This window comes from Octopus bimaculoides, chromosome 30 (genome assembly GCF_046866305.1).
Source record: "Octopus bimaculoides isolate indiv1 chromosome 30, ASM4686630v1, whole genome shotgun sequence".
Taxonomy (NCBI): domain Eukaryota; kingdom Metazoa; phylum Mollusca; class Cephalopoda; order Octopoda; family Octopodidae; genus Octopus; species Octopus bimaculoides.
In genome coordinates, this window is record NC_142957.1 from 13,330,899 (window position 1) to 13,344,123 (window position 13,225).

The 13,225-nt window shown below is 36.9% G+C and overlaps 1 protein-coding gene across 2 annotated transcripts in view; it reads right to left on the reverse strand.

The window, feature by feature from the left end:
* Nucleotides 1–9,167, reverse strand: part of LOC106880057 (C-Maf-inducing protein) — a 114,392-nt gene extending 105,225 nt beyond the window's left edge. For both annotated transcript variants that reach the window (XM_089345802.1, XM_089345801.1), the window contains exon 1: nucleotides 6,897–9,167. In XM_089345802.1, the coding sequence (XP_089201928.1) occupies nucleotides 6,897–8,387 (1,491 nt within the window). In that variant the 5' untranslated portion in view covers nucleotides 8,388–9,167. The remainder of the gene's footprint in view (nucleotides 1–6,896) is intronic.
* Nucleotides 9,168–13,225: the final 4,058 nt, after the last annotated feature.

Here is a 13,225-nt window from a genome sequence, read left to right on the forward strand (position 1 = left end):
ATTTCTTATATTTAATTGTTTCTGTTCTGATTTTATTTACTCCATGTACCCAGACCATGTGGACACCCTGTATATTACTTTACTCTGCTGGGTGGTTTGTGTTCGGAAGAGCATCCAGCCCCAAAAAAACCCCCTGCCAAAACAGACACAGATGTCTGGTGTAGGCTCTGCCTGGCTGGCTCCTGTCAGTATGGAAGGAAGACATTAATTATCATGCTGATGATATATATATACATATATATATATACAATATCATCATCATCATCTTCATTTCACATCAGCTGCCCATGTATGTATATTGCAGCATATTTATGTCCACTTACACATTAACTTGGTTTGATGAGGGTTTACCACAATACACGTCATCTCCATTAGGGAGTGTTACTTCCAATGACTTATGCATGTTATCTGGCTTGATTTCTGCAACTGTTTGTCCTTCCTCTTGTCAAGCACTCAACAGAATGCAGTGGGTGTGTTTTTAAGACAGGTTGAATAAAGAAATCCCAGAGCCCTATGCATTCCCTGCTCAGCATAGCAATTATTTTACAAGGAATGCCTCGTGTATTTTACGGTACCAACACAAGGGACACTGTGCCCCTCACCTCTCACTTTAAACTCTTTTGATATCAACCTGCCTGGTGCTGCCTATGATATCATGACATAAAGTTGGTTTTGTAAAGTTATCTGAATTCAAACCTTCCATCACAATTTCACATTAGTTTTTGCTTCAAGTACCAGACTAATAACGACAAGATTGCTTTACTAAATTCTCCATTATTTTCTAAATTAACTGAAACAAAAGCAGTGAATTTCGAAAGAAATATGGTAACGAAAGGGTCAAGAGAGCACAAGTTGCTAACTAGCACCAGTAAGAAGTGGTCAACTTACACCAGTAAGGAGTGGTCAACTTGCACCAGTAAGGAGTCTTGTACACAGGAGAATGTAGAAAGTATTCAGAGCTCTGACATGTAGGCCATGGAGGAGAAATACATGTAATGAGACCAGGATGTGGGTGATAAGATTGAGTAAGTCCTGAAGAGCACACAATAATCTAATGCCATGTACATTTGTTCAGATTACTGAGGAAGAAATTAAAAGAGAGCATGATGATGTCAAAAGGGCCTGGATGGTTGGGCAGAAGAAAGAAAGGAACAGCAGTATGATGTAAGGGACTAGGTTATGTGGGGACAGTAGATGTGGACAAAGGGAAGGGTGGATGATGAAATGCGCAAGAAATTAGGAGATAGTTGATAATAGAAATGGTCCTAGGGGGGAGTGAGAGATGAGAAAAAGGAAGGAGTAATGGCTGGTAGAAAGAGAGAAGGGCAAATTAAGGCGGCGAGCTGGCAGAAACGCTAGCACGCAGGGCGAAATGCTTAGTGGTATTTCGTCTGCCGCTACGTCCTGAGTTCAAATTCCGCCGAGGTCGACTTTGCCTTTCATCCCTTCGGGGTCGATTAAATAAGTACCAGTTATGCACTGTGGTCGATATAGTTGACTTGATCCATTTGTCTGTCCTTGTTTGTCCCCTCCGTGTGTAGCCCCTTGTGGGCAGCAAAGAAATAAGAAATAAGAAGAAGTACAAAAAGGAAGAAATTACAGAGGCATGAAGATGGCATGAAGTGCAGTTTCATATGCATCAACCAAATGAAGAGATGAGGGTGGAACTGATGCAGTCTATAAAACATAGACGTAGTGAAGGGTGAAGGAATGAGAGAGATAAGGGCCAATGCAGTTTCTCATACATAGGCCTTGTGGAGGAATAAACAGGGGACAAAGAGGTGAACAACAGGGTGATGCAGGGAGTCAAAGGATTCAAAGAGTGTAAGGTAAAAGGGGCAGAAAAATACAAGTTTTATGTTTGGCAGTGTTTAGGGCGCAGGAGTGGCTGTGTGGTTAAGTAGCTTGCTTACCAACCACATGGTTCCGGGTTCAGTTCCACTGCATGGCACCTTGGGCAAGTGTCTTCTACTATAGCCTCGGGCCGACCAAAGCCTTGTGAGTGGATTTGGTAGACGGAAACTGAAAGAAGCCTTGTCACACTCTTTGTGTCATGTTGAATCTCCCTGATAGCTACGTTAAACGTACACATGTCTGCAAAATGCTCAACCACTTGGCAGATTGATTCCACAAGCAGGCTGTACTGTTGATCGGATCCACTGCAACCCACAAGAACACCGGTTATTGTTACATATATACATATACATAAACATATACATCTATAAATATATGCACAAATATATACAACTATTACTGGCATCGTATCTCACTGGGGAGCATATATAATATAACAGACAGTAACAAATCAGGTTGACAATGACAAATATAATAACTCCAGAAATTTCACCAGTACAACTACCACCCTACTGCCACATACACACATATATATATAATAATACAAAGGATATATATATATATATATATATATATATATATATATATACATATAAGAATTTAAGGAATGGAGAAAACGCATGTTATAATTGCATACTTTATTCCTACATATGTTTCAAAGGATTACAACCCGTGTGATCCATAGGGATCTTTGATATTAAAATTGTAACCTTCTCATCAGGGAAAGCATGGGAATCGGTCATAATGTCTTACGTTTAAGATGATTCCCATGCTTTCCCTGATGAGACGGTTACAATTTTAATATCAAAGATCCCTATGGATTACACAGGTTGTAATCCTTTGAAACATATGTAGGAATAAAGTATGCAATTATAACATGCGTTTTCTCCATTCCTTAAATTCTTAAATATACTCAAATACCCAAAATTTCAAGGAGTTCCTGACTTAAAAACAGGAACTACACCACAGTTATTTTGTGTTCTTTGCTACATTGGTTTCTATTAACCCATTTATTCTATCAGAAGAATTTTTATTCATGAAGATAGAAGAAATACATATAATTATATATATATATATATATATATATATATATATATATATATATATATATATATATATATATGGGTATACAGTGAGACATACAGGCATATTTCTATCTCTCTCTTTCTCCATATATATATATATATATGTATGTGTGTGTGTATAGACTTTGTATTATTCAATTATACATGCAACGCATGCCTGATGTTTATTAACCATTAAGTTTATATTGTGTAACTTTACTCTAGCCTTCATACTTTCCCCTTTTCTCCCTAGCCCTCTTACTTCTATTTCTAGCCCGTCCACTTCTCCCTTTTAAAATACACACACACAGTTCTAGTATTTATGCAACTCTCGATGCCAACGTTTGGGACAATCCCCTCCAGGATCTTTCAGATGTATATTATGGCTTATCTTTCTTGCCTACACTCTAAGGAATAGAATCTTAAATCTCTTGAGTCTTTCCCAATAGCTTATATGTTGCATAGAGGCTATCTTCTTCGTGTAGCTTCATTGGGTTCCCTCAAGTTCCGAGATTAATTTGACACTGGTTGGTGACCATAGCTGAGAGCAATAGTCAAAGTGACTTAGAACAGGTGTCCTCCAGAGCACCATCATGGTTTCCTGATCTCTTGTTCTAAAAGTTCTAAGAATCCATCCAGTCAGCTACCTGCATTTCATTGCCAATTTAGCATCATGCACATGGAAGAATGCATCATTACTCGTGCAGATGCCCAGGTTTCGCACTGACTGTGCCTCTGGGATTGCAATCCTTCCGGGTCCAGTGTATTTAATGGGTACTGCATTTAGTTTTACAGGCTGATAGCACAAGGCTTGAAACTTTTCGGCATTAAACTGCATGTTATTCTTTTCAGCCCACTTGTATATTTCATCCAGCTCACATTGCAGGTGCATAGTGTCTTCAGGGTTCTGTATTACCTGTGAGACTTTTGTATCATCTGCATAACTTATTATCATGGCTCTCTGTGAGGCTGAGGGAATGTCTGAGAGGGCTATTATGAACAGTAGTGGTCCCAAAACGGTGCCTTGCAGAACACCGTTCACTATTTGCATGTCATTGGAGGTGGCTCCATTGGCTACTACCACCTGACTTCTATCCGTCAGAAAGTCATGAAGCCATTCTCCCAATTTTCATGCAGTTTGTGACATATCATTCCATGATCGACTTTATCAAAGGCCTTTGCAAAGTCGAGATATATCACTTCCACATTTAAGTGGTTGAGCAGCTGTTTCAGCAACCAGTCATAGTGTTGTAAGAGCTGATTCAGGCAGCTTCTTCCTGGTCTCAAACCATGTTGAGTGTCAGGCAGCAAGTCATTTTTTTCAAGGAAGGTGATTAGTTTTCTTCTGACTATTCGTTCCATGACCTTGCTGATGTGCAAGGTCAGAGAGATGGGTCTGTAGTTGTTGGCCTCTGCTCTGCTACCTCCTTTAAGAATAGGGTATATTTTACTCTCCTTCAGTTGCAAGGAAGCTCTGAAAGACGGACTGCAGTGGTCTTGCTAGGACTCACTTACATACTTTTAGAAGGATTCCTGGGAATCCGTCGGGGCCAGTAGCTGAGTTTGGGTTCATTTCATCTATAGCCCTTATTACATCGTTTTCCTTTATATTGATGTAATTGGTCATCACTGCCTATGTTTTTATATCTTCAGTGGTAAAAAAACATGGAGGGGAATATGTGGTACTCATCAACTTGCAGACACTGTACTATGTTAATTAACCTATTTAGTTTTCAACCAAGAGGACAATAAAGACAATATACAAACACATATGACACACTTTGTCATATCAGCAATTAAAAATTCAAAATTCAAAAGGACATCTGGTGACCAAAAAAGGGACAAAGTCTTACAGCTGTTTCGGCCTAGAGGTAGCATGCCCCATTCTATCTATATAATTCCAGTAAGCTGGAGTAATTGGTAGATGAAATGGGTGCAATGGAGGTACATGCATGATTCTCTAGGCACGCATATATATACATATATATGTATATACACATACATATATATACATGCATATACATATATATAGACATATATATATACATACACATATATATATACATACATATATATATACATATATATATATATAGACATATATATATAGGCATATATATATATATACATATATATATATATACATATATATAGACTATATATATATATAGACTATATATATATATATAGACTATATATATGATGATGATGATGATATATACATATATATATATATAGACTATATATATATAAATATACATATATATAAAATATATATATACATATACATATATAAAAAATATATATATATACACATATATATACACATAAATAAATAAATAAATAAATATGTATATATATGTATATTTATATATATATATATATATATATATATATATATATATATATATAGACTATATATATATATATACATATATATATATATATATATATATATATATATATATATATATATTTACATATATACAGAGAGAGAGACTATATATATATATAGAGAGAGACATATATATAGATATATATATATATATACATATCATCATCATCATCATCATTGTTTAACATCCGCTTTGTATGATGGCATGGGTTGGATGGTTTGACTGGGGTCTGGCAGGCCAGGAGGCTGCACCAGGCTCCAGTGATCTGGCAGTGTTTCCATAGCTGGATGCCCTTTCTAATGCCACCTACTCACAGAGCGTAGTGGGAGCTTTTTACGTGCCACCGGCACAGGAGCCAGTTAAGGTGGGGGCTGGCATTGGCCACATTTGGATGGTGCTTTTTACTTGCCACCGGCATGTGAGCCAGTCGGGGCAAGGGGGCTCACATCAATCATATATATATACATATACACACACACACACACATATATATATATATATATATATAGAGAGAGAGAGAGAGAGAGATACGCACATACATATATATGTATAGATATATACACACACACACATATATATACATATATTTATATACATACACACACACACACACATATATATATAGTATTGGTATGTTTTTCATATATATATATATATATATATATATACAAGGCCTGAAATTTTAATAAATCTGTTTTAATCGCATTTTCTTTATTTGTAACTTTTTACAAGGTGTGCTATATTTACACCTGAATTACATCATGTACATCCTGTATATATACTGTACATAATGGTGTGTTGTAAATTTAAACAGGTCATGAATGAATTGTTCACACGTTGGTGACTTTTGGGGGAAGACTTGACTTTTATTTCTTAAAAGCCCTCGATGAAACAATATATATATAATATATATTCTAAATTATATATATATATATATATATACAATATATATATATATATATACAATATATATATATATATGATATATATATATATATACAATATAGATATATATATATATGATATATATATATATACAATATAGATATATATATACAATATATATATATATACAATATATACATACATACATCTAGAACATATACATTTATATCTACAATACATACTTACATACATATACAAATTAAGACATATCAAATGATATACAAATATATACATATATAATCTATCTACTATATATACATATATATACTTTCTATATATATATATATATATATATATATATATATATATATGTATATATATATATATATATATATATTATATATATATATATATATTATATATATATATATATATTATATATATATATATATATTATATATATATATATATATTATATATATATTATATATATATATATATATTATATATATATATATATATTATATATATATATATATATTATATATATATATATATATTATATATATATATATATATTATATATATATATATATATTATATATATATATATATATATATATATATATATATATATATATATATATATATATATATATATATATATATAATGTTTCATAAGTAGGTATATACTTACCGTTGCTGATCGTATTTCGGCAGGACTCAATACCAGGTGATGACTCTCCCATCGACGAAGGTACTTGGAGTTCATAATCTTGCTGACGATGGTCCGAGTGTGATTGAGACGACATACCTGTATCTCACCTTCAGTAATCAACTTGTAACGAGGTCCGGAGAGGGCTGGCTTAAGTGTCGCACGCACTTGGCTAGTACTGCTCCCACTACAGTTAGGACCACCACTACTACTACTGCTACTACTACTACCACCATTGCAGAGGCTACTAGGGGCAGTACCTGTTGCGGCTGTTGTTGTTGCTGTTGGTGTTGGTGTTGTTGATGTTGTTGTTGTTGTTGCTACTGCTGCTGTTACTGCAACTGGGCTGGTAGTGTTGATGTTGTTGGTGGCAATGTTAGTAGTATTGGTGTTAAGGTTGATGTTGTTGTTCATGATATTGTTTGAGGTGGTGTTGATGTTGGCGCTGCCAATATTGGCAGCGGCGGTGGAGGTGTTGGTGGTGGTGGTCGCGGTTGGGTTGGAGATGTTGTTGGTGCTGGTAGCGGTACCTGCTGTCATAGGGTCGCTAATGTTGTTAGTACTGCTGCTGTTAGCGTCTGTGTTAATGTTGATGTTGTAGTTGTGATTGGCCGTTGGTCTCGGAAGTGCTATTGTCGTAGTAGCAGCAGTAGTAGTAGTAGTAGTAGTAGTTACGTCTGCTGCTGCTGCTGCTTCCGCCGCTGCTACTACCGTTGTTGTTGTTGTTGTTGTTATTGTTGCTTCTGCATCAGCTGATGGTGATGATGGTGATGATGATGATGATGATGGTGATAATGAAGCTGAAGGTGCCGCTGTTTCCCCTGCCCCTGCCCCTGCCCCAGCCGATACTGCAGTAGTGGTCATAGTCATGCTAGAAATACTAGCTGCTGCAGCTGCTGTTGTTGTTGTTGTTGTTGTTGTTGTCATTGTGGTCGCTGCAACTGCAGATGATGACGATGACGATGATGATGATGACGATGATGATGATGGTGACGTAAGCATGGATGTGGGAGAATGTGCGGGCGATCGTTGCTGCTGTGACGACGACGACGATCGCTTATTATTATCATTATTATTATTATTATTATTAGCTGTAGTAGTAGTAGTAGTAGTAGTAGTAGTAGCAGTCGTGGTAGTATTTGTAGAAGATGCTGATAGTGATGATGGTGTCTTTGCAGCGGCGGCGGCTGTTGTCGTCGTCGTAATATCGACAGCAGTAGACAACGACGATGATGATGATGATGATGATGAGGAGGAGGAGGACGATGATGATGAGGATGAGGATGATGAGGATGCTGTTGTAGTTACAGTAGTTCTCGAAACTGCCAATGATGGTGATGGCGATGCTGACGTGACTGACGAAGCGGGCGGCAGTTCGCGTGGCGGCGAGGACGCGTCGTGGGACGAGGTGGAAGACAGGGAAGGCGGAGGCTGGGCGGTGTGGCTCGGGCTTTCGTCGTGTGTTGCCCACATCTTGATTCACTGGTGGTGGTGGTGGTGGTGGTCGTGGCTGTAACGGTTGTCAAAAAAAAAAAAAAAGCGGTGTTTATGCTGGCTAATTGGTGTTGAGTGATGATGAGTGATCGTTTTGTTATTGTTGTTGTTTGTGGTGGAGTGATGCTTAGTCCCGATTCAGCCCTGCTTTAAGTAGTTGTCAGACCTATGCTCAATGACGTTCTAGCCATGACCAACCCATCTAACAATCTCTATGTCTAGATTACATTAATCCAATGGTCCACGTTATTTTTGTTTTTGTTTGTTTTAAGACTGTAGCACTGGGATAAGGGGGGGGGAATCTTTTTTACCTATTATTTCTAGCAAAGCGATCTACCACGTAGAGGTCCCTTCATTAACGGGAACCGATGGATGTGGTAGAGGTGCTAGTAGTATCGTTGGAGTAGTAGTGTAGGTGATAGTACCGTAAGTGGTGATGATAGTGTTGTTAGTGGAACTAATAGTGCAGGTAGAATAGGGGTAGCGTCGGTGATAGTATTGTGAGTGGTGGTGATAATAGCGTTGCGATTAGCGGTAGTACTGGTAGAAGTAGTAGTAGATCTGTTGTCGTTGTTGGTGCCAGTATAATTGCTACTGTTGTTGTAACACGGTAAATCCCTCCATTATTGCTAGAATATCTTCCTCCGACTGATCTAAGCCAAGCTGGGAGCAGCAACGACAGTTACATCAGCCATACAAACAAAACTGTAAGGAAGCAGACGATAAGGCTGCTAATCCTGCTGCTGCTCTACTGCTTCTACTGTTTTCTTGCTACTTCCTCGCTCCTCCACTACTCTTACTACTACTACTCCTCGCCTGCCTCCTCGTGCTGGTGCCTTGTTTACTTACTCACTATCTCTTTTCTCTTTCGCTCTCTTTACTCACCCTGTAATATCTCTCACTTGGTCTTCTTGCCATAACTCTCACCACCCCTCGTTACTCTTCTCTCCCTCCTCTTCCTCGTGCTGCTGGATGGTTTACACACTCACTTGCTCCCTTTTCCTTACTGCTTTTCTTTCTTGTTTTCTTCTTACTCTCACTGCTACTCTTTACTCTTTCTGCTTGTTCCCACTGTTTCTATTGCTCTCACTACTACTCTTTGCTCTCTTCCACTCTCTCTCTGTGCTTCATGTTTCCTCATTTACTCTCTCACTGCATGTTTCTACTTCTCCTTCTCCATCTCTGTCAATCTTTCTCTAATTTTCTTACTTTCTCATTGTCTTGCTTCGTCACTCACTCTCTTTCTATTTCTCTTCCTCTCTAATCCTCTTACTTTCTCTCTCACTCTCTCTCTCTGCTTCTCTTACTCCCACTAAATTTTTTTCCTCTCACATTTCGTAACGGTTCTTATCATCACTACTCTCACTAATTCTCTTTACTTTCCCCATTCCTCTCTTTAAAACTTCACTCACTAACTCCCTCGCTTTTCCTTACTGCTTCTTAATTACTCTTACTACTACTCTTCACTCTCCCCTTCTTCCTCTTTCCCTTTCATTCTTTACTATTCTTACCTTTCCTACTATGTTTACACGCTTCACACACGCAATCATTCCTCCCTCTCCTCGTTGCATCGTTCACTCATCCACCTCCTCCTCCTATTATTTCTATTACTATTTCTACTCTTACTGTTACCAATACTCACACAAATATTTCTTTTTACTCTCCTCCCCTTCCTTCGTTGTTCTCTTGCGCCGTTCATTCTCCTCTTTCCACCTTACAAATCCTCTTTTTACTGTTCATCATTTTCGTACACACTCTCTCTCTCTCTCTATTTATCCATTCTCCTCTTTTATCACTCTCTCTCTAATACCATCTTCCTTTCTCCACCTGCTTATTGCATACTTCTCTCGTTGTCTCTAATACTACTTCTATTCATTCCCTCACACTCGCACTCATTCTCTCCCTCACTTTCCTCCCCCCCTTCTCTTATTCGCTTACACGATCATCATTACCCACTTTTATTGATTACTACTCTTCTCTCTACTCCGTTCGCTTTCCTCATTCTGCGACACAATTTACTCACCCCTTCACATACTATCTCCCTTTCTCCACATGCCAGCCGTTGCCTCACTTATTGTTGCCTTCCTTTCTCCGAATCATCCTCCCCTTCGTTTCTCCCCGCCGTCTCCTTCACTTCCTTTTGTGATAAGATGGACTCGCTGTTGTTTAACCCCAGGTCTGTCCACCTCGCGGATCCATGATCAAAGATGGTCCGGCAGCATCCTCACTGCCTTTATGTTCAAATATCAGAGTGATCCTTTTTTTACAAATGTAATTTGAGACGGATTCGGCTGTTATTGATTGAGCAGATTGATGACTAAACGAGTTCCAGACTTGATAATCCTACCTTTTGTGTTAATATGGCTCGATATACCCTTTTATAAGCTGGTAGGGCTTATAAGCTGCCCTTGGTCAGTCCTGATCCATTAGACTTATGGTCAAAGATGTTCTAGTCGCGACCACTTCGTATGTTTTCGTATATGTATAACCATATTGTCAAATCTGTCCGTCTAGATATCAGGACTATGTAGCTGCTGTTTCTGGCAGGTCACGTCAGAACTCCCTTATCGGAAGGGAAGATGATTCAGGAATTCTTGCATTGTGTCTGTGAGAGAGACAGACAGACAGACAGACTGACAAATAAAAAGACAGACAGACAGACAGACTGACAAATAAAAAGACAGACAGATGGATAGACATAGATAGATAGATAGATAGATAGATGGATAGATAGATAGATAGATAGATAGATAGATAGATAGATAGATAGATAGATAGATAGATAGATAGATAGATGAGGCAAACAGATAGATAGATTGATAGATAGATAGATAGATAGCGACAGAGAAGTTGTTACTTTGGTTATTGACAGCTCTAAGGGAAGAAATTGAAAACGGGTTCATTTAGGATGAGATATGGAAAGCATGGTAAACGCCAAGATAGGAAAGGGTCAACTTGAAAAACAAAGACAGAGGAAGAAGAAAGGCAGGGTTTTGAAAGACCGGAAGAGAGAAAGAAGTCTTGTACTCTTTAAGGGAACTTTCAACCGAGACCTGGGAACATGGGCAGCATTTTGTTGTTAAAAGCCGTTGTTTTTGTAGTGTTCTTTAACGAGGTATTAAAGAGTTCGTTAAAAGAAGTGGGTTGACTGCTTTACGAATATTGATGATAATTAGAACGTTGTGAGAGTATAGGAAGCTTTTAGTGCAGAATGGTGCATTAAATTGTTATATAGTACTGTGAGGGCGTAGTGACGTGTGCAGTAAGTGACGTAGAATAAATGTAATGAAATACTACAAAATAAAACGTGCAGGACTAATGCAGGTTACCTGCGTCAGCACGGTAAATGATATGCAGGAAATTAATTAATAATTTCCAGGTGAGACACAGGTAAAAACTTGTCTCACCTAATATAAGTGGGGAGGGTTTAATGTGCTGCAGTGCAATGTGGGGGTGGTGCAAGTAACGTAGTCGAAAGTAATGAATTTTTTTTATCCGTCACTTGTTTCATTCATTAAACTGTGGCCATGCTGGAGCACAACCTCAAAGGGTTTAGTCAAACAAATCGAACCCAGTACTTTTTATGGTTATTATTATCATTATTCTTTTTAATTTTAATCATATTATTAAAGCAGCGATCTGACAGAATCGTCAGCACACACCAGACTAAAACGCTTAGTGGCATTGCGTCCATCTTTATTATGTTCTGAGTTCAAATTCCGCCGAAAGTGACTTTGCCTTTCATTTTTTCGGGGTCGCTAAATTAAGTACCAGATTGGTTTCTTGCATGGTTAGTGGATAGGAATAAAGATAGACAGATAGATAGATAGATAGATCGTCTAGATAGAATAGACACAGCTGATGAAGGGATATTCCAAGTGGCTTTCCGTTTTCCTATGTGTTCGTTCCGTTGTCTGTAGTTTATTGTTCTAACGTCCTGTACCCTGATATGCATATATATACACATGTAGATGTAAGTATGTACATATATGTGTGTATACATGTATATATATTCTTTGTATTATATATATATATATATATATATATATATATATATATATATATATATATATATATATATATATATATATATATATATATATATATATGTATATATATATATATATATATAATTATGTGTATTTCTTCTATCTTAATGAATAAAAATTCTTCTGATAGAATAAATGGGTTAATAGAAACCAATGTAGCAAAGAACACAAAATAACTGTGATTTTGTTCCTGTTTTTAAGGCAGGAACTCCTTGAAATTTTGGGTATATATATATATATGTATATATATATATATATGTATATATGTATATATATATGTATATATATATATATATATATATATATATATATATATATATATATATATATATATATATATATATATACGTACATATAAGGGGTAACAAAAAGTAATGTCACATTTCATGTAATGTGTCTAGATCAACATAAAACATAAATATATTTATTCATACAAAAATATAATCATCATAATTAGCTACAACATTTTCCCACATGGAAACCAGTTTTCTGATTACCCAGACAAAAAAACACCAGGTTATTTCGAAGAGAAAAACGTCTAGAGTGCTGTTTTGATGTCACCATTGTTTCTGAATGCTTTTTTTCCACTGGTGAAGTGTTCTCCAGTGGCCTGAGAAAGTAAATATCTAATTCTGTTAAGTCTGATGGCTAGGAAGGACAAGTTAGAGCTTCCCAGCCTAATGAATTTATCTTTTCTGGGATTATTTTTATTGAATATGGGTGGCATGCTGGTAGAATTGTTGGTGCACTGGGTGAAATGCTAAATGG